General features: G+C 45.9%; 1 protein-coding gene across 3 annotated transcripts; it reads left to right on the top strand.

Moving 5' to 3' along the window:
- The first annotated feature begins 6,268 nt into the window (after nucleotides 1-6,268).
- LOC144797654 (uncharacterized) lies at nucleotides 6,269-13,075 on the top strand. 3 transcript variants are annotated; one of them, XR_013603434.1, is made up of 10 exons: nucleotides 6,269-6,339; nucleotides 6,771-6,889; nucleotides 7,016-7,048; nucleotides 7,191-7,226; nucleotides 7,363-7,389; nucleotides 7,626-7,821; nucleotides 10,771-10,880; nucleotides 11,499-11,616; nucleotides 11,710-11,808; nucleotides 12,971-13,075. XR_013603434.1 is itself a non-coding variant. In XM_078668365.1 (6 exons), the coding sequence occupies exons 2-6, from the start codon at nucleotides 6,815-6,817 to the stop codon at nucleotides 7,812-7,814; spliced, it is 360 nt and encodes a 119-aa protein (XP_078524491.1). In that variant the 5' UTR covers nucleotides 6,269-6,339; nucleotides 6,771-6,814; the 3' UTR covers nucleotides 7,815-8,417. The 3 variants fall into 3 exon arrangements, 1 of the variants encoding a protein (XP_078524491.1); XR_013603433.1 differs by lacking the exon at nucleotides 11,499-11,616; XM_078668365.1 differs by lacking the exons at nucleotides 10,771-10,880; nucleotides 11,499-11,616; nucleotides 11,710-11,808; nucleotides 12,971-13,075 and having other exon boundaries at nucleotides 7,626-8,417.
- Nucleotides 13,076-22,933: the final 9,858 nt, after the last annotated feature.

Consider the following 22,933-nt stretch of genomic DNA (forward strand, 5'->3'; position numbering starts at 1 on the left):
AAAAAGACGCACACTAGTAGATTGCTTAAACACAGAAAAAAAGTTGAGCCTGAAAAAATGAACAGTGGAAGGAAATAAGTAATGCACCCATGTTTCAGGGGAGGGACAAACACACGAAGAGGAAGGGCTACACCAAAAAGCCATTTCCACTGCGGTGAAAGGACTGTCTTCATCATCTGGTGAGTTATATTTGAAGGACCGCGTGGCAGCGGAGGGTCTGCAGCAAAACAAACAGGGACAGAATCAACAAAGAACTCTGGAAGAAGGAAACTTTTGAAGGAGATGGTGGTATGGCTATGTGGAAATCAATGTCAATTATGATCACTTTGCACCATAAAACAAATCTTGGGTCTGCGGTAACATACTCAAAACTGACTGCAAGAGTCTTGAGAGGATATGGAGGAATGGGTATAGTGTTAATAATAAAGAAAAGTATAAAGAGAGCCTTATGATCCATAAGAAATTAATAACAGCGGCAAAAAAAGCCTACTTTGCTGATCAGATAAAAAGGCCAACTCTTCCTCTAGGGAATTGTTTAGGACCATTACAAAGCTTACGATTCCCACCAAACCCATTACACACAGTAGTCCTGCACTGTGTGAATCGCTAGCCACCTTTTTTCAGAACAAAGTGGAAGGGACTTTTGCATCTTTCTCTAATTTCAAGGAGAGGCAGGGGAAGCAGCAATTAGCCCTGACTCTGGGGTGAGGTTGGCTTCAGACAGATTAGTGAACTTTAGTCCGCTTCAGACGGAGGAGGTCATTGGCCTGCTGCAGGCTGCCCGGTCGGGAGCGCCTAGTGATCCCTGCCCGGTGACGGTACTTAAAACTTGTCCTGAGGTCATTGCCACTATTCTTACACCAGTGTTTAACACCATTATTGATTTGGGTAATTATCCTAGGAGGTGGAAAGTCGCCTCTGTCACTCCTTTAATAAAAAAACCTAGTCTTGATAAAGATGATCCCAATAGCTACAGACCCATATCCCGTCTCCCGCTTCCAGCTAAACTACTGGAGAAGGCCATAAATAGGCAATTAAGTTCTTTTTTCCAGAGAACCAAGGCTCTCGACCCCACGCAGTTTGGTTTTCGTGCAGGACACAGCACGGAACTAGCCTTGATTAAGGCCATGGAGGAGGTCAGAGTTGCGGTAGACCAGGGAGGGGTGCTGTCTTGATTTTGTTGGATCTGTCGGCAGCCTTCGACGCGGTCCATCATGGGGTGCTGATGGACCGGTTGTCGAGGACGGGGTGGAAGGCAAGGCCTGGAGCCTCTTGAGGTCTTTCTTGGGAGGGGTGGCTGTCTTGATTTTGTTGGATCTGTCGGCAGCCTTCGACGCGGTCCATCATGGGGTGCTGATGGACCGGTTGTTGAGGGCGGGGGTAGAAGGCAAGGCCTGGAGCCTCCTGAGGTCTTTCTTGGCCGACAGAATCCCAACAGTTGATTTGGGGCCTGATAAATCCAAACCCTTTGCCCTCCCTTGCGGGGTACCACAGGGCCCTTCCTTGAGCCCCACGCTTTTCAACATTTATGTTAGCCTGCTTGCAGCCTTGATAAGATCTCATTGCCTGTAACTCACTTCCTATGCAGATGACATACAGATTGTGTTGTCCATACAACGAGGGGCGCAAGTGGATATGGCTGTGAGGTGCCAGTATTGCCTGAGAGACATTGCGGGTTGGATGGCCTCAAACTGCCTCAAATTGAATGCATGGAAGACCGAGGTCATGGTATTCGGGAATAATCCTAACATCTGGACTCCGGATATGTGGCCTGAGGCATTGGAGAAGCCACCAGTCCCCACTTGCAAGGCAAATAATCTGGGCGTTATCATGGACCAGAAACTGGATTTTGGGGAGCAGGTTAGGATACTGAGAAAAAGTAAATGTTCTCTTTCAGCTGATGGTTTCTGGTTGTCAGTCTCAACCCTTATTCTGTCGCGTTTGGACTACTGTAATAGTCTGTAACTGAATTTGAAAAAAAAAACACCTGTACAGACTAAAACGCGGCGGCGAGACTGCTAACAGGCATTCCTAGGTTTGCCTCTGTACAAGAGGGATTATGGCAATTGCAATGTCTGCCGGTATCCAGACAAGCTCAACTTAAGGCGATATGCACGGTATTCAAATCATTGAAGGGCAGTGACCCAGAGTTTCTGATTAGGTGCTTCAATTGGTATGTGCCTGAGAAAGAACTGCGCTCCGCCGAAAGCAGACTAGTGGCAGTGCCCCGAATAAAAAAGGCCAGTTGGGGAGGAAATACATTTTTATACAGTGCAACGAAAGCCTGGAACAGCCTGCCGGCACATATTAGGAAGGCAGAGGAGCTCCTCTCTTTTAGAAAGGGGCTGAAGACTTGGTTATTTAGGTATTAAGCCCCTCGTACTCCAGGGATTCAGTGTGCAGCACCAGGACACCCTTGGGTATAAGTGTGCTTTATAAGCTCCTAGTGATATAATAATACTGGACCCACCTTGGATTTAATTAGCCTTGGAGCCAGGCAGAGGGGTGATTCCTACAGTAATTCCTAACACTATATATTTCAAGAAAAGAAAGTGTTGTTTCGTGTTTACATTTTTTTGGGGGGGGGGGTGGGGGTTTGTTTCCTATTTTGTTTTTTCAGGCATACATTCATGGTAGTCGATGTCCTTTAATGTACGGATCTCTGTGTTAATGGTGCCAATTCCAGAATAGTACCAGGTACTGCAGGTCAGTACTGCAGTGGGGATCGGCAGCATACAGTTGGCTGTTTCAGTATTGGAGCAGCCGGGGGTAACACAGACTAGCGCTAAGGTGCATGTGTAGTAGTAGTAGTAGTAGTGGTGATGAAGGAGGGCGGGGTTCCCGCACTTGACTGGCAGGTATGAATGTCCCAGGACTGGAACAGCTGATGGGTCAGGGATACTATGTCAGAGTTGTGTTCAGTGGCGTAGCAAGGTCAGGTGGTACCCGGTGCGGAAACATTCTTGTCACCCCCGGCTTGACAAAATGGCAAAAATATGTGTTTAAAAGACATATTTTTCCCATTGGGTAACCCCCACCCCAGTGATGACACCCAGGGCGGCCCGCACCCCCCGTCCTACGCCTCTGGTTGTGTGTGAAACCAGAGTGAATATTGAAAGGGTGTGAGGTGCTGTAGAACAATGGTGCAGGGCGGTAGCAGATCAGTAGAGGAGTCTCGGTACTGGAATGAGGAGTGCCATAGGACCAGTGTTAAAATTGGAAATGTAGAAATATATGCAGCAAATCAGGTACTCACTACCCAAAAGGCCTGTTTGCTACCAAGAAATGCCTGTACTCTCCCATTACAAGTAATGCACCACTGCTGGTGATCTCCCATTACAATTAATGCACCAGTGTTGGTACTCTCCCATTACAAGTAATGCACCTTTGCTGGTACTCTCCCATTACAAGTAATGCACCAGTGCTGGTACTCTCCCATTACAAGCAATGCACCAGTGCTGGTACTCTCCCATTACAAGTAATTCACCAGTGCTGGTACTCTCCCATTACAAGTAATGCACCAGTGCCTGTACTCTCCCATTACAAGTAATGCACCAGTGCTGGTATTCTCCCATTACAAGTAATGCACCAGTGCTGGTACTCTCCCATTACAAGTAATGCACCAGTGCCTGTACTCTCCCGTTACAAGTAATGCACAAGTGCTGGTACTCTCCCATTACAAGTAATGCGCCAGCACTGGTACTCTCCCATTACAAGTAATGCGCCAGCACTGGTACTCTCCCATTACAAGTAATGCACCAGTGCTGGTGCTCTCCTTTCACCTTAATTAAGTGCAGGTACCTACCCATTTAAAGCTCTGTCTGGGACATGACCCAGCCACAATAAAAGTGCTGCCCCATACCCATTGGTGGCCCTGCTTTGTAACGGGAGCGCATCGCCGAGAGTGTGATGCAGCGCTACTCCGGAAATAATTTCTAAAACCATGATACCTTTCCCCGAAGTATGAATTCATACATATACTCAACAGTGTGGCCCATGACACCGTGAGTCACTCACACGATACTTACACCCTACTTCAAGGATCGGTGAAATTCAAAGGAGAGCCGCTGTATCATAGCGGGGTGTCTAAAACTATAACTGAATATTTATACTATTTACACCTGTAGTTTAAATGAGCTTACCATGGTTTTCATTAATAATCATTTATTTAGACACGCCACCACTAAGGTTGACGGATCTGCTAGTAAAAATTAGGCGTAGGAAAACTCAAGACCAGCTTAATTCTCCATTTATCTAATTGTTATTAAGAGCAGGTTTAGCATGTCTAAATTGTATTCACTTTATTTATTTATTTCTTCAAAACGACATTTTTAAAGAAGACAATAATTTTATTTCAAAACAGTTAATTTTCATTTATTTTAGTACATTTAGAAATAGACATTTATTTAGATTGCTGAAATGCAAGTATTTTAGCAAAAGACAGATAATTCCCGAAATAAATTTTCTCCTATTTCCCTAACTTCCCTGCCTATTATCCTTACCTAAAGTTCAGATCTCATTCAAAAGAAATAAAAAATTATTCTAAGTCTTACATCTCAGGAAAAATCAGCATACGGACAGCATCTCTGGAAGAAATCGAAAAGAAGTTTTTTCTTCACTAAAACCAGCACTTTTTATACCTTTTTCATTAGCTCTATCTATCTAAAAAGTAACTTCTAGCATAAATTTGAGTTCTGATTGGACAATTTTAAGGTGGATGAGCATCATCTCATTATTACATCATCTATTCCGTTTCCGTCAGCTAGATTTCAAACGGATCATTGTCTTTGGGCCACGTCCGGCCTAGTCCTGTTCCCAGTTGGCGACTCTACCAACTTTTCCCACGTTCATAAACCCTTGTGCTCATTCTTTTGGCAGCCATCTGAACTTCCAGGCTACATTGTCCTTGAACCTCTTTCACTCCATGCACAAGCAGCTCGCATTCGGACTCGGACTTGGGCTCGCGCATGCTTAGTTCATTTTCTATTCGCAGTTCAACAAGTCAGCCATTTTTCGCAAGGCCTCACAGGCCTGAATGGGAACTATCATAGAAACAAACACAAACAAACGTTAATTTAAGAATTTTAACCCTTCTGTTTACCTCCCCCTTACTAAGGTTTTCCCTATTAGTAGTTACCTAGCAAATAAGCAACATTTAGGCGTAATATACTCACCTAATCCAACGACATGCCACTAAATAGATAAACAAAAGCACATTTATGTTGCATTCCATTATTTAAAAGCTGCTTATTAAGTTTAGGACACAACAGAATCACATAATTAGTAAATTATATTTGCAACTTAAGCAAAAATTAATTCCCACGTGTGTCTGTGTTGGTGCAATTTTTATTCTAGGTTGATTCGTTTTGCACAACATTCCATTAGTTCAGATTATCGTTATGGAAGTGTGACTTCACAAGGGGTGCAAAAAATGTTGCTTCTCCACCTTGCTCCATCAAGTGAACTGTTGCAAGTGTGTGCATTTTTTCAACCTTGAAACTTGCTTTGGAAAGTGAACACATCTGGCCTGGGGATTGGAGCACCCGTTACAAGAAAAAACCTCTATCCAATTACAAATATTTGTAAACCTGACATCTTCGTCCAGTCAGCCAGCCATTAATGCACGCACGACTAGCTTTCATTTTTACAAAGCATGGATAGCCCATGTTCAGGGCTGTGCAATGCAGGTGGGTCAAGACTACAACTCCCAGAATGCATTAGATTGTGAAAGACAAGTCCGCGACGATAGAGCCAGGGCTGACAACTCTAACCCGTTCTTCCATATTCCTTTATTCTCCCCCCACACCAGGGCTAATCCCCTACAGCCCCAATCAATCAACTGTGCACGAGACAAGCCCCTATTTATTTCTATTATTTATTTCAAAACGCTATAGATACACGCCCCTCGTTAAATGAACCATCCGAGGAGTTAAAGGCAGGCCCACTCCGACCAGAGAGAATTCCACTTCCGGGCTGTTCCCTGCTCACCCTCAGGTACCCAGAGGCCTCCGGGGCATAAAAGACAGCTGCCTCACCACCCGAATACACGTGGCCAATCACAGTCCCCGCTCTCACTCAGGGACCAATCAATGACACCCGGATTGTTCACCTGGCTCCATCCCTCGCGCTCCACCTGCTTCCTCCTCGCTCCTGCCAAGATCTCAGGGAAGCCTCGGATTGGCCATGAGGTTGTCACGTGACCGCAACAGGCGTCGCTTCTAACTATCGGAGAGCCCCTGATTTGTCCAAAGTAGGCCACGTGACCAAAGGCGGCACCTGCACTATGGATTTAAACGTGGACAGAGGACCCTTGCCTGTTGCTGCTCAGACCTGACGCAGGTAAGCTGGTTTCTGTAGTAATTGTAGGTTTTTTGACGTTAGAAGTTGTGTTTCTTTGCAGTGAGTGTAATGTACGTGCTTGTGCAGTTTACGTTTTTAGTAATATTAGGGCGTTGTATTTTTGTGCGAACACTCCCGGGTGATTTTGGTGTTCTTAATTGCATTATTTTGTAGTCCAGGATTTCGATGTTTTTCTCCTTTCGAAATATAACGCGGATGAAGGTTTTTCGGAGGTGAGTGGGTGAGTTAACGGTGGTAGAAATGTTTTACTTCCTGTACTATTCACTTATTTTGTAAGTTCTTTGTCATTTTCAATAATCGGGCTTGAAGATATTTTCAATAATCGGGCTTGAAGATATTTTAGAAAACTGAAGTTCTCTAAACACTCCAGTAGGTTAAACGCTAATATAATTTGTAACTTACTTTTACAGCGCAGTGGAGTCTGACAAGGAGAAGCCTGAATCTCTTGGGTTATATGAAATGCAGACGATGGAAATTGAAAGGTTGCTTTCTCGGAGTTTGCAATGTTGTTGGAATCGGCGTTAAAGGTGTAAGGGAAGCACTTTTACAGAATCTGGGCTTTAAGATTGGGGGGGGGTCGCATCTTGAGCCTGTTTAAATTGAAGTCAGTTTCATGCTGTTTGTGTGGTTTTTTCTCTCGTTCGATCGTTCCCAGGTGGTTCTTAAGGCCCGTGAGTCTGGCTCCAAGGTAAGACACCCATGTAAGTTTCTTGGGATGCAGCTCAAATGAGGGATGAGTGAGGGGGGGGGGGGGGGGGGACCCACTGTTTATATAAAAAAAAATTGTTGAAAAGAATAATCCTTATTTCGTGCTTCCATTCCCACTTTAGACAAGTACAAGGGACTGCAGTTGGAAGGCTGGTTGTGTAAGGAGCACTTTTCTCTCTATTTGACTGCTCTTGGGTTTCAGTGGGAGCGCTGTGAGGGTCCCCCTTTTTTTTTCCCTTTAAAGATGTAGTGTATTCAACATTTGTTTTCGTGCTTGTTCTTTGTCTTCTGCAGCTTTTCAGAACTTCATTCATCATATCAGTGAGTACAATTGACCTTTACAAGAGGTGGGGATGTAGTGGGATGTTTTTTTGCCCACTAGCCTTTGATCTTGTGGTGGATGCAGCTGTGGCTTTGACTATCTTGCATGTCTTCAGGATTAACTAGAAGCGAAAATTCTTGATCTGCTTGCGCATTTTTCTTTTTGCCCACATTGATTGGTCTACTTTGAGGGCTGCTGTTTTGAGTTTTCTTTAACTTTTTGTTCTTTATTTTAGGTTGTTGCGGCGATGCATTGTAACACGTTGATACACTGTGGTATAGTTTGCCGTGACTATTCCAAGCCTTTCAGTTTCTTGGGCTGCCAGTCCTTTCATGGAAGTCCTTTTCCTGGAGTACTTCCTGGTTCTCTAGTGGGTCTTGCCTGCAGACTGGCCTCCACAAGTGACCACCTCAGCAGCTGGTGATGAATCGGCGAGCTTCTTTGCAATTTGATTCTGTTATCCCTGTGGGTTATGTAGACTAACCACAAAATAAGTGTGCTCATGACCAATTCCTCCAAATTTAATGATTCTGCAATTTCTTTAGTCCTGGGAACTGAGTTCTCAGGGTTTAGGCCCGATTTGTTCAATTGCTTAACTTGGGGTATTCCTTCCAGAGCATTTTCTGGAAAGAATTAAGTGACCACATTAGAACGTAGTGTGGGAGGCCTTAAAACTGCAAAAAAAATCCTTACTGTGGAAACTACCATGCCATTTAGTGCACTCACAGTAGTGTGAGGTACATTAAGCTACACCTTTCCAGAAAAGCTGAGAAACCTGGACTCAGCTGGCTGTTCTAGTGCGTTCATAACCCTCTCGTTTATAGATGAACCTGGCCATTTCAATACCCCTTAATGCAGTAAGTTTAAAGAGCTAGATCTTACACTGCCACCCCTTTCCCTGCCAAAGTCCTTGAAGGTCATCAACCAGCCTCACTTAACACTTAGAAAACTACTTGACAGCTCCCAATCCAGTTTCTGCACCAATCACAATAGACTGCTCTGATTGCTGCCATGGATGACATCTTCTCTTCTCCCCCCCCCCCCCCCCCCCCCCCCCCAACTTGACTGCTGAGAATCTGCAGCCTTGATCTCCTCTAGCTCTCTGCAATGTTCAACAGTTTTCCAACCGCACTCCTCAAGAGGCTGAATCACATAAGGCATCCAGCGGGATGCCCTTATATGGATTGCATAATCCCTCATGGGAGGAACTGAGAATCCACCTACCTTTCACCTTGGAATTAAAGAGTGTAATATGTGGTGTCCCTAAAGGTTCATCCCTTAGCCCTACCCTCTTCAACACCTACATTACACCTGTCTGACATCGGAACCCACAATTTCAACATCGTATGTTATGCCAGACATAGCTCAGCCTCTCACTTAGTAGAACCCCACCCCCAAAAACCAAGACCACCTTCACAACTGCAAGCCGAATGTTGCTGACTGGAAGAAGGCCACCTGGCTGAAGCTCAACAATGAGACCAACATGCTGATTGGCAATGCCTCCCCCTTGGAACGATGCCTGGTGTCTCGCAGAGCTCAGACGCACTGACTCCACGTCTGCCATCTCTGCATCATCCTGGACAGCAAAGTTCCTATGAAACAGATCAATGTGGTTGTCTCCGCCTGCTTCCACACACACTGCATTCTTCTTCCAAGTATCTTCAAATGACTCTCCATTGGCACAAGGGAAAGTCAGCTGGCTGGACTATGGATACAAAACAATAGAGGCAGGGAGAAATCAGGAACTCTTAGTCCCCGGTTTAGTACGAATAAACAACAAAAGAGGTTTATATAAGTTTCAAAAGCCACAGAAAGGAGCAATGCACTGGGGAATCACACAACCACTTTGGGTGGTTTAGAAGTAAAAAAAAGTTAAGTGACTGACTTAATTAGAACTCTGAATCAACCAATCCATTACCTTTTGGCAACTTATTCAGACACATTTCTTTTTATTTTTGTCTTAGGGATCACACATTAAAATTAATTTTTGTTGATACCCTTTAGGCACCTTTAACTATATAACTCACTGCACGCCCTTTCCACACAACCAGCTCCGCAGTCTCCTGGCGTCATAGCACACAAAAGAGGCACTCTGCCTCTTTTGTGGGGCCCGATGAAGCATGACACTGACCAGGTCGGTGTGTGAGGGCCTTCTAAACCACCCAAAGTGGGTGTGTGATTCCCCAGTGCATTGCTCCTTTCTGTGGCTTTTGAAACTTATATAAACCTCTTTTGTTGTGTTATTTGGACTATGGATAGACACAGTGCACAGGAACCACTACAAACCCATGAGTAGACTAGACAATCCAGAACACAGTGGCCAGACTCATTCTTGACCCACATCACCCCACCCCTTAGAAACCTCCACTGGCTCCCTATCCATGAAAGATGCCAATTCAAAATGTTGACTTGACACAAGCCTACAATGGTCTCTGGCCTAGGGCCAGCATACATTAACCACCGCCTGAATTTCTAGAGACCTTTGCTTCACTACCCTTTCACAGACCCTGTGCATTCGCAGGAGCAACAGCGGATGCTGTTCTCTCATACCTCCCTGTCTAGTCCTGAAACAGCCTTCCCTCTCAGGACTTCCTCACTAGCAAGATTCAGGAAGGCACTTTAACTGGCTTTTTGACGGAACCTAGTGCCTGGATACCCACATGGGTGATTAGCAGCACTATAAATAGTGCTTGCTTGTTGCAGCATGGTGACTGCAATACTTGCATGTGCCAATTAAGGCTGCATAGTCCACTATTTGAGGTGCTAGTTCCACATGAGGGATGGCAAATGGAAGTTTAGTCTGTGTCTGTCTTTTAGATGCAAGATATTTGGTACCACTAAGATGGGTAGCTGTGATACCCACTGAGTACCAACAGAACTTTCATATTTTGCTACAGCAATTATGAAGCCTCTTTCCTATCCTTCTTTATTCCCACTCTCTACCTTTTTTTTTTTTCTTCTATTTCTATTATGTGATGACTAAATTAAAAAAAGTGGCTTTTCTTTTTAAAGCCCGACCTCAGCACTGCGGCTGGGCCCCATGTGGCCACCAGATTTGTTTTGGGGCGGTGACCATGTGGGTAACCCGGCTGCAGTGCTGACGTCAACTGAGAGGAGGCAGAGATTGGCTCTGGTCTGTCACCTCTCTCGAGATAGCCTGAATTCTGGCACCCGAGGGCCGTATAGAAAGCCTCTATTCAGGCATCTCGCAGTGAAATCTACTCCAGTCACTGGAGGAGAAACCCTTCTAGCAGAGAGCTGCTACCTTAGACATCTTAAGGCCTAATTGCTGGTACAGTATGTCCAAATATTTGAGTCTGTTTCCCACAATAAGATATTGATGTTTCCATGTACTAATTTGTCCTTGCTATCTATTACAGGTTTACCACTGCTTTAGTGTCTCAGTGCTGCACCAATTCCTGAAGCACATATGGTGAAGTTTCCTGCATGTCGTCTTGGAACCTATCAAATTCAAGCTGCAATATTAATGGTAAGTTGTGGGTTTATACAATGTTTGCCATTAATGGAAATGAAAAATGAGGTAACAATCATGGCACTCCAGCTTTAAGGAAAGGTAATTCAAATTAAGTATATTTTGGGTTGAAGAGGTCATTCTAGCTGCAATAGACTAAACTGATGCCATTCACCCTACATTGGGTGTGTAAGGTATGTAATATCAATGTAAGTAAAATTGGTGCTTGTCTTTCCGTATGCCTGAGGTGTAAGTTAACCAGTGGAGTTGTTGAGGTGTAGATTGGACGCTGTAGTACGGGTTGGATGCTGTAGTATGGGTTGGAGGGAGCTTACAACTGTCCTTGTGAGCGCCTCAGATCAGTGGTGCTGCCAATCTGTGGTGTGGTCCATCTTAATATGGTGGATCTAACCCATGTACATTGCTACTAATGGTACACGAGGGGATAGCTGCTGAGGTCTGTTTGCATCGCTCTTTGGATACAAGCATCTTTGGGTGCTGAGTGCCATTGACACCCACTGGGAAATTGTTTCATTTAAATCATTTGCTTCCATAGTAACTTACAAGGGATGAACTGGCTGTAGTACTGCTGTCAACTGAGGTGGAAGAGATTGGTCTGATCTCTCTCCTCTTTAGTTCTAGCACCCCAGAGTGCCTTTGAGACTGTGGATGAAATTGACTCCATAGAACCAGAAGGGACCCCCTTGGAGTGGACAAAAGCTGGAGCTGTCATAACTGCAGACTCTGACTCTTGGTACATTTTGATCAATTGACTTGGGCAGAAAATCTGTTACAAACTGAAAAGCACAGTGGTTCCAGATTCTAATGCTTGGTCTGTTTTCCACAGCTTTGGAGCATCCTTCTGTAAGTGACCTGGTGTTGCTCAGTTGTCTACTCTGCTGTGTGGAGTCTGTTTTCGAATCTGACTTTGCCTGCACTTTGAAAGGTAAGTTATGGGGTTCATAAAGTGCATGTTGCATGCACTATAAAAAAGTATGCTACGCATGGCTAAATTTGCTTTAATGGTTCGCATCACTGCTGCCTTTGAGGGGGTGGTGGTGGCATGAGTAAGGCATTGCTGTGAAGACTGGAAGTAGAGGGGACTTGGAGAATAGAAAATGCCTCAAAGGGGGGGGGGGGTCGTTTACTGAGCCATGAATATATCTGAACTAACAGGTGTGCTGAGGCATGTCTGACTGGGAGATCCGACTGCTTCACAATAGGGTGTGGTTTGGAAGGTAAAACTAGAAGGGTTTAAATGGTCCAGACCATGAAGCTGTCCCAGTTGGTGAAAGAAGGCTCACCTTGTCAGATTGGAAGATATTCAAGCTTTAGCCGAGTGAGTCAAAGTAAGACTGAGTTTTTTTTTGGCAAACAATTTAACTGAGGCTGCAGAAAAAATTAGGAAACTGGTAAAATGTGAGGGTCCAATGGTGTAGGATGCTTTTTATGCACCCTATTGTTGGAGCAGAGAAAAGGAACTTTAGAACCTGGTTATTCACAAATAGAGGGACAAAGGGCTTTTTTACATGAGGTCCAGCACAGTTGCACAAATGCAATATGAAAATTAAAGTTATGCAGTTGTAGCCTACTGTCATTTGTGTATTACTAAATTTTAGATCATTCAGGAACAGTGCAGCTTTAATTTTTATAAAACTTTAGAACCTGGTCCCATGCCGAGGAATTTCTTCCATAGCAGGAGACTTCCATGGATCTTAAATAGTGTGTCTGCATGTAGGGTTGTTGGTTTCATAGGAATGATGCCGCTCCAAGTGCTGTAATCTCTGCTTGCAAAGTGTGGCCCAGCAAATCCAGTTTCAGGGAGTGATGGTTAACATGGGAGTGTATGTATACATGGGTTCTTGAAACTTCAACTGAAAACCAGCTCATGTGACCGTGATCTGTGCATTCCCTAGTTTTTTTACTTTCTTATAATATGGTGTGCTGTTGGGTCCTTTTCTCTGCTGTAGGTTAAAGGAGCAATCTTACCTATTTGGTTTACAGCTGAGGGTGGAGTAAACTTGCCGATTCTTTACAAGTCAGTTTGGATGCTTCAACATCTGGTGGCTGTTGCTGTCCTCACTCATGTTCATCTTGTTTTCTTGTAGGTGACTCTCCTCCCACAGGAAGCTTCTTGGAGGAAATCTTTGGTGGCCAGACCATGTCTCATTTCACAGCTTCACATGGTTGTAAAATAAAGGATTGAAACTGAATTGTCTGTGCTAATTTTGAGAATGGGAGAGTGATCAAGGTTTCCTCAGAGGGGCTCTCCTGTGGGTGGGGGAGATGGGTGGATGGGTATGGTGAGTCCTCTGGAGCTGTGCGTGTCTGCATTTGCATTACGTGGACAATGCCCTGGCGTTCTGCTCTGAACTCTTCCTGGTTTACTAGCTGCACTTAAGACTGCACCCTCAGCAGCACTTTAGATCCTTACTCTGCGGCTGCTAGGAGCTGGCTTTTAGTGAGAGTTTGTATGCCACACCTGGTGACAATGGGTGGTGTGTGCGCTCTGGGGTTTAGTCCCTACTGCATTGAACCCAGCTTTCCGAGCTACTCTGCCCTCTGTTCCTTCAACACTTGGCCAGGCAGTATTTAACAAGGCATGTTGGAGCTCTGACCTCTGTCAAACTGACCAGGCGTTATGGGTGATGCTACCACAACACTGCTAAGTTTCTGTCCAGCAGTGCCATTGGTTGAGGCCATTGAGAACCCTTTACAAATCATGGCTTCATTCCAGTCACTGAGGACTTGCAGGCGCTTGGGAACTGTTACCCATGCCCTTTGTTGCTTCTCCTTGAAGAATTGAGTTCCAGTACGTATAACACCTGGTCTGTAGACCAAGCTAGGACTCGTCCTTCCTTTGTACGTAGGTGATACAAGGGGGGAGGGGGCACACTGCTTCCAATCCCAGCAAAGTTCTCCCCATTGCATCCTGGTAAATGCCGTACGCTTACTTTCAAAGTTGCTGTAGTTCAAAGTTGGTACAGGTAGTGCTGAACTCTAGACGCATGTTTCTGAGTTTAGGGCTTTGTCAGAGAGCAAAAAGTAATGTTGAAGAGGTCATCTGGGGTGGGGGGGCTACTGAAATGGTGCTCAAGACTTCAAGAGATCGCAATACCACTCCACAGGTGCATCCCAGGAGAGCTTGTCTCATTGGTTCATGGGAGCCTTTCAAACACAAGGGGATCACACTGCTTCTCATCCTAAGACTCCTGGCTACCATGTTAATACTCCTGGTGGGTATTTGGTCAGTCTTTTCCTTCTGTGATCTGCGTCATTCTCCAGTGATGTTGTGCAGTTGGTGGTTTCTGGTTGTCACTGTGCATAAAGTTGGCTTCATTCGGCAGCAGTTATAGAGGGTTGAATAATTGTAACATGCTCTTAAATATTTATGGGCCTTGTCGGGCTAGCATGGTCATGCAGAGGTCTTATGTGGCACGCTGTATGGCAGTGAGTGAAGTACTGGTCTTCCAGTGAACTTGGAGTGCCAGGCACAGCAGCAGAAAGCAAAAAGATGGAGGTGTGTTCATAGTCTGAAGGGTTGGCTTGGTGAAAGAGGAGTTTGTGATTCAGCCATAGACTGGTAAAGGGGAAGTGAGATTGAACGGGTACTGTAAGTTTGCACGTACTTGGGTTTGGGAAACGCTGGATGTGGCTGTTTAGAGGATGGCTAGTGGGGGGCAGGAATTGTTAGCGGGCAAGGTAGTAATGGGATAAGTATTTGTCCATGTGAGTCTTGTGAATCATGAAACTTTGTGATTGCCCATTCCTTACCCTTTTTCTGGCCTGCTTGGAGCTGGCTTCAGAGCCACAGAAGCCTATGGTGGCTAGAGGCAGGACCACTGGAATTGAGCTTTTGTTTTGTTGCTATACCCTTTTCCTTATGGGGTGAATTAAATCCTGCATTGTTGATGCACAGTAGAAAGTTTCTTTGTTATTGTATTTGGGTGTCAGACTGGTGCTAATGAGAATTATTGCCAGGGTAGCATAAACTTGAGCATTGGTAAAGCCAATAGGTATCACATACATGATAGTTAATGACTTTCTGATGTTAGCAGTGTTGTACACCAGAGTGGCTGCTGTTCAGCATGGCTAAAAGTTAGTGAGGTAAATGTTGTAGAAAGTAGTAGCATGGACAGGTGTGGAGTAGCATGGAGTTTCATAGTGTGGAGTACAGTGTTGTCAGAGGAATAGTGGAGTAAAGTGGTGTGGAATAGAGGGTGTTGCATCGTGTCGTAGAAAGCACAGCCATAATCTCACAAATTTAAATGATGGTTCAATCCACCTAAACATTTTCTTTAGTAGTTTTAATTTCAGCCTTCTGGCCTCTTTCAGCTAACACTTGTTTCGTCACATTAAACATCCTGCCTGATCTCTTCATCAGGGCTAAAGAGACAGAAAAAAAATCTCGATTGTAAGAGACAGCACACATGTTGTGCTAAAACACCAGTATGGTGACATATGTGCACTTGCATCACACAGATTTATGTTGTGGCATACAGGTAGAAATCCATGCCTACTGGCTTCTAAATGTTTACAATATAGCAAATTGCATAGTGCTGAAAATACAAATGTAGATATTTGCATGCCAGTATAACATCCCATACCAAGTGGTACTGTACAGAATACATTTAGGAGTAGAACACGGTGAAAAGGATGTTCGGGGAGATAGTCGCTGTCATGATCAGTTCAGCCATCCATCACAACACGAGGGCCAGTGCAATTTAAGCCAAATTACATAACATCGAGCCATTGCAAAGCGTGGCAACCGTAAGACCCCCATCAAGTGCACTCCCTAAAGAAACCTGTGTCAACACCTAAAGTGTTCCAAATAGCGCTAAAAGATACGCAGACTTACAGTATTCCATTCCTAAATAAAGTCATCAATCTAAATGTCCACCTGGTAGTGGGGATATCCAAAATGAATTGCTGCCAAGCTGTACTATTTCCTACCTTCTCTTGGTAGACATTTCTGACCAAGAGTATACGAATCCATTAATAGTTCCCATCTATCCAAATGAATAAAGGACGGAAATCCGGTCTCATTGTAAGTGTTGCATGTTAGTTTCGCACCCAGTCCTGGTCACTAGCCCATGTAACATTTGCCAATCCGTAATCTGCTTCTACTATTGCGGTTTGGGTCCGCTCTCGTCGCTGTGGTCCATCTAAATATATATTTTCAATTCCCTTTAAATTTATGGGAGCATCCTCCCTAAGTCATAGAAGTGTATTAAATACATATGTATTTCCCCGATTATGTGCATCAGTCCGTAAACATGCTTGGTCCAACCACACCGCAATAACCACTCATTCCAAAGCTGCTTTTTAGTATGTCCTTCAAGCGAGTAATCTTTGTGTTGTAGGGTGGAGTAGTATCAGTGGAACGGAGTGGAGAATCTGAGTGTTGTGGAGTATAAAGAGGGGAGTAGAGTGGCCTAGAGTAATGTGACATAAGGTGCAGGGGTGCAGAGTAAAGTGCCTTCATTTTGAGTGGAGTGGTGCGGAATATACTGGCGTACAGTGACTGAGTACAATGGCGCAGAACATGCTGTTGTACAGACTACACTGTGGTACAGTGCATCCTTTGCAACTAAGTTTGTGTCCTGATCTAGTTCGGATTAAAGAATCCTTGAAACCCTGGCTCTTTTAAACTTCCAGATTTGCTAAAGTTGTTCCGGACCTGTGTGGGTTGCTACAGTGCCGAGGGTGATTTGCTGTTTTAACAAGTACCAGTAACCATGACTGCACTGTGGTACAGTGACCGGCGTAGTGCATTTGTTTTGAGTAAAGGGGTTTAGAGTGCGGAAGAACAGATTCTTTCACAGAGTGCAGAGAGGGTTGGCAAAGTGCAGAAAGGGTTGGCAAAGGGTGCAGTGGTGGTATAGCACAGACCAAGAATTCCAAGGGTAGATTTAAGTTAGTACAGTAATGAGTGTAGGAAAGAAAGAAGCACTGTTTATCCACCGCTCTGTGTTCCAGGATTTACTGTCCTTGTTGAGCGTTCCTTGGTAGTCTTAGCCAACACGTGTTACGTCGTTCCCATGAAGTACACAGTTGCTTCTTCAGGCAAGTCTCCTGCTTGTAAGAGGGGACGGAATAGCTCTTACGCCTAAGTTCACCCTATAATATTTGCGTACTGCCTTAGAGCACCATTACCCCACTATTTATTTTAGGAGTTTTATATAGCGCTAGCTGGACCCGAGCGCTTCACCGCAAGTAACTTATGTGCAGGCGTGCAGTGTCAAACAGTGCAATGGTGCTTAGTAGAATAGTGTGGGGGTAGAGTGCATTGGCGTGGAGTGGTGCAGAGTGGGGTAAAGAGGAGTATGAATGGTGGTAGCGCACTGCCATTAAAAAAAACATATTTTCAATTGAAATTACTATTACATTTGCACGTGCATGCAGTTTTATAGGGTACAAATGATAATTGGTGTGCTAGAAAAGAATCGTACAGCTTTTTTCAAGCACCCCCGACCACCCCACCCCACCGCCAGTATGATTGTCACATAAAGCCTCTCACTTGAAGTCAGAATGAAAAGTAAAAACCAAGCTCCCTGGAAGACAGTCTGACATTTGACCTTCGTCTTTGAATGCACAGCAAATGTGACGAGATGTAAGGGCTGGTTTACAGAAAGCGAGTTTGTGGAAGAATATAGTAAACAAGGTTTGGGCAACACGCGCAACAAACTATAGCTGGAAAGCCTAAAGCCAATAAAGCCAGAAAATGAGATGCATTCCTAAGTCCACTTTCTGAATGTCCCCAAAATGACTTTAGCAAACTAGAGCTGTCCGTTAGGCTTCCACCAAAAATCCATCGCAGTGGCTTCTTGTACATGTCTAAAACCAACTGCCCTGCATCGCAGACGTGGAAAATCCGCATTTTTTGCGCGTGAATCCGTGTGATTCGCCCATGAGTGATGGTCTCAGTGGCTGCGGGTGGGGCAGGGGCCCCCGCGAGCTCGTGCGCCCCCGCAGGGCCCTCCCCGCCGGGGCCCCGGGGCCTGTCGGTATTTGCAGATCTGACGCCGGCTGCTGAGCGCTCCGGCTCCCCGGACCCCGCTGTTAGATTCATTATTAATCGGACACGCTTTTGCACTTCTCCGCACTGAATTATTGAGGGGCCCGGGGGCTGCCTGTCGCTAGCAATTACCCTCGGTGTGCGGGGTGGAGGGGCATTTCCTCGTGCCCGCCTCTTCCTCTGGTTTTTGCTGTCTTCTATTCCACTTGTCTGCAACGAGGGTGTTTAACGTGCTGCGCGCAAAAACACGAAGCCCCAAGTTTACCCTCACTTCGTCTTTTGATATTTCTAGTGTTTTATTTTGCTGACAATTTGTCTTTCTTTTGTTTCCTTTCCACCTTACCCCATTCCTTCCTCGTTCCTCTAACTTTACTTTTCTTTATTTCATTTGTTGACTTTTTCAGGTTCTTTCATTCTTTATATATTTTTTTCTTCTTTCCATCCTCTGTATTTATTGCTTTAAAGTATTTCTATACCATGGACTTAGCCAAAAGACAGTGTCGTGTTGCACAGGGTCAAAGGCGAGCATTAAGTCTTGCATACCTGCCAAGTTTCCCAGTCCCAGATCTAGCTAGTTGAGCTGCTCCAGCTAAGGTTTTTCCTTTGAATTCTGGGACTTGTAGTTTTGTAGCAATAAACAAGACGGCAAGGCCTATAATGCAAAAAAAAAAAACCTGGACTGAAGCATCTAGCCAAGAATGGACCTGAGAAACTTGCCAGGGCCATAGGAGGCCTAGTTGGGCCCTTATTCCTCTGCGATGTTTTTTTAAGGGGTGCATATTTAACTCTTCCCTAAATAGGGGCAGTGTTGTGGTTTTTCCTGATGGATGCAGGGATGTTGCTCCAGAACCTGGGTGCATAGATGGAAACAGCGTAATGCCTTGTTTTCTTTTAAGCACTAATTAGTTCCCAGTCCGAGGGTGTCCTGGCTGTGGGTGTGCTGAGAACCACTAGATATGGTGTCTGCAAGATAAGCGGGGGTGCTGGTCGTGTTGGGTTTCCACACTTGATTTCACCCCTTTTTCAATTCTTTCATTTTCAGACTTAACAAAAAAAAAAGTTAGCAGTCCCAGGGTTGCTTTCCGTTTTACCAATAAACATTGTTTTGCCCCTTCTCGTTTTGCTGCTAGTGAAGTAACGTTGCCTTTTTTTTCCTGTTTTATTCTTTTATCAGCATTGCACATTGGGTTCTCCTGGCTCTCCTTATTTTCTCACCTTTTCCTTCTGTATTGTGAGGCTGTTATTTCCACCTTCTCTCCTACACCACCCTGTCTTTCTCATACCATGTCCCCTCCAGCAGCCTGCTGTTCCTTCTCACTTGCCCTTCTTGTTCTCCTTGCAGTGAAGACACGTCTTACATCAAAGCTCTGAGTCTCACAGGGATTAGATGTGTTTACTATTATAATTGTTTTTCTGAGGCAGAGCTTGATGTGGCAAATAGGGGGGGTGCTGTGGGGTTGGGAAGGAGGGGGGGTAGGGTGATGGTAGGAAAGACAGGAGATGGAACACCCCAGCCTCACTTCCCATGCACAGATATTTTATTGCCATTGCATCTTATTAGTGCTTTTCTGATGAAAGCATGGCCTCAAAGCTGTTATTCCCCAACCTGCCCCCAGAATGCATGCCGTTGCATGCATGTATGAGTGACGCGGGTACTGTATGCATGATGGCAGCTTTGTTCAGACATTTAATGATGACTTTCAGTTGTATTCCTAGTGGTGTGAATGCGTAAGGAGGCAGGTGTGTGTGTGTGTGTGTAGTAAGTAGTGGTTTAATAGCTCTAGTATTGCGTTGATGCAGCCGTGTGAAGGCCGGTGATGTGTATGTGCAGTGATCACAACAAAGCTATATTTAAGTGTACCTGACAAGCGTGAGGATCAACGCTATGTTCCAAAGGTGGCACGGTGAGAACTTCAGGAAGAGAATACATTGAGGCTATCAAATGCACACCTGTATGTTCATCTGATCTCAGGTTTTCTGTGACTCATTACTATAGGTCCCAGTGACAAAACAGCTAGGTCTTCTGGTCCTCTCCAAGATGGTGTGGCTTTGATGGATGGAAGCTTCCATGTTGTTGGTGCTTTACAAAAGGCTAGGTGTTTGTGATACTTGGAGCATTTTCCAGAGTTCAGAAGACTTGACAAGGATGTTCTCCCAGATTCAGGATCTGCATCTTTGAGCAGGGACTTTGTGGTAGTTTTATGGACCTGGTCGTTGACCGGTGTTGCAGAAGTCAGATGGGTTTTGAAGTGCTACTCGGAGGGCAGTTGACTGTTGTGTAGTACTTTGTCCACTTCCCTGGCACCTTTCTTCAATTTACATTTTAAAATTCTCTTTGATTTACCAACTCCTAGAGGCGATCAATTTTGGGCCACGTTTCCTAATGTAGGTACGCCTACTTACACCGAACCTATGGCCTCTGTTTGCATCACTGGTCATTGCTTTCCCTTCTCCATTGGTAGAAGCACACAACAAGGCTGCCTCCTGCCCCCTGTCCCCTGCCCCCTCGCCTCTTTGCTCTGGTGGAAGAGCCCCTGGCGGGTTGGGTCAGTAGGGACCCGTGCTCCGAGGCTTTGATTGGCCATGGTCACAGCCGGACCTCATTGCATTATATGTGGACAATGTCTTGTTTTTTATGACCGACCCTTGGATCTCAGGCCCACGTATTTTGCAAATTCTTCGGGTCTTTGGTCAGAATACTGGGCTCCACACCAACCCAGCTAAATCTGTGCTATTCAGTATGCGGTCATCAAGGTAGGACTACGTGGGCATCTCAACTAAAACATGCCACAGAGGGCTTCCAATACTTGGGGGTGTATGTTTCTCCCTGACCGCAGATTTCATGGACCCACAACATAAACCCGCTCCTTGTCAACCTTGGCGTGAAGACCTCCGTTTGGGCCTCCCCACCTCTTTCACAATACGGACGGTCTGCCATTTATTAAAAGGGTTACCCTCCCTAGGGTGCTCTACCGTCTTTAAACTTTTCCATACCACATTCCGAGAGTGTGGTTTACACAAATTAACGCCATCCATAATACATTTTTATGGGGAGCGGGGGCGATTTGGGTGGCATTGCAGATGTGCACAATCCACCTATTGTGGAGGCATCGCAGCTGCTGATGTCTGTTCCTATTACGTGGCGGCCCACCTTTTAATTATCAATGATTGGTGGTACAATTCACCGTGGAGAAGCGTGGCTCAGTGGTTAGAGGCGGCAGACCCGGAAGCTGAGATCAACCGTGGACCAGGGTTCGATTCCCCGCCTCGGCGGGTCTCTGGCTCAAAAATTCCACGGACTCGACAATTCTCGCCCTGGTGCCTACTCAACTCACGGGGTCACACTCTGCGACTCTGGGCAATAGCTTGCTTAATCTCCACTACGGCCCCTCGCGGCGGGATGCCTGGCTTTCACCTTGTGGACACCCTGCTGGGGTTTCTCACAGGGGAATACCAGGACGGGTTCCCTAAGCAAGCGCCGGGACGCTCACGGGCAGCCGTGCGCTTTACAAATCCAGCACACATTTACCTACTGACCCGGCGTTTGCGTTGGAGCATGCAGCCATGGAGAGGACTCCCCTCCTGCGACTACTCTCTAACGCGCATAAGCTTGACTCTTTACCCCACGCCAGCCGAACAACGATTAGGTTATGGCGGTACACCTTTCGACGTATAGGATGGAATATGCGGCTGACGCAGGCTACACCCCTGTGACACAGTAATTAATTATGCCAGGTGGCTGCACTGAAGGGGTTCCGCCAGTGAGACCACATTGGTTTCCACATTAGGGGACATTATGCGAGGCACCGTCCTTAAATCCTTCCAGCAACTGCAGGAGGAGTTTCATCTCCACTAAACCCAGTTTTACAGGTACCTCCATTTTCTTCCTGCTCAGGGCCGGACTGGCTACCGGGCAGTTGTGTGTGCTGCCGAGCTAGGGGCTAATTTCTCTGTGGTGGGGGCTTATTTCGTTGATGGGGACCTGCATGCGATTTGAAATAAAATAAGCAAAACGAATTTCGTTTTGCACACGCAGGTCCCCATCAACGAAATAAGCCCCAGCACGGCAGCACACAACTGCCCAGTAGCCAGTCCGGCCCTGGTGCTGCTCTGGCCTCCGGTCTTGCAAATCTTGCTGACCTCCCTGAATTTCATCCGCTCGAGGGCCGCCTTCTCATGGGTGATCTCGGAGCACACAAAATACGACAGATATACCAGACGCTGACGACGCATTCCACCACAACTCTACATGGAACAAGTAAGGCGTGGCAGGATGACATCCCTGACCGGACGACTGGGCGAGGCGATAGCTAGCCCTCGGGGCGCTGCAGTAGCCTCCAGATATTGTCTTATTCAGTTCAAGTATGTGCACCTGTATTCGGCTTTGGAATTTGGGTGTCGTGCCATCTCCCATGTGCTTGCGCTGCGACAGGGAGGAAGGGACATTCTTGTCTTAGTATTTTGTCCCCGTATACGTCACTGCCCTCGTCTCTCCACCTCACTGTCCGTATCCTGGCACACGTCTCTCTCTGTCCCAGTCCAACATACATGTTTTTCCTATGCCCCTACAGGTTGGTTTCACCCACTGGGCTTCTCTGGCAGGTGCCGGGTGCTGCTGTCCCCTTACCACAACCCCTAAACCGGTCCAAGGATGCTTGTTTCCAGTCCAGGGAGGACCTGGCTTGGCAGTTCGGGCTGGACTGTTCCCATGAGGCACAGGGTCAAGACTGATTTGCATATGGCTGGGTCCAAACTGGAATGGCATGGTGAGCAAAAAAACGATGGATTTAGGCCCAGATCTCTGTACTGGGGTGAATGTATGACATTGTTCTGCATCCTGTCCATCAATAGTTTTTTTTGCACTTACCACAGCCCTGGCAGCCCTGCGGTGCCCACGGCTTCAGCCGCGGTGATTGGCCTCGGAGTGGCATCTTCACCGTTGAGGCTTCCATCACCGATAAGTGTGTGGGGGAGAGGGGCGCTGTAAGTGCGGGTGGGGTGCGGGGGTGAAGCACAGAAATCAATTCATTAGGGCATTAAGTGACAATCTCGT

Source organism: Lissotriton helveticus, chromosome 12, assembly GCF_964261635.1.
Source record: "Lissotriton helveticus chromosome 12, aLisHel1.1, whole genome shotgun sequence".
Classification (NCBI taxonomy): domain Eukaryota; kingdom Metazoa; phylum Chordata; class Amphibia; order Caudata; family Salamandridae; genus Lissotriton; species Lissotriton helveticus.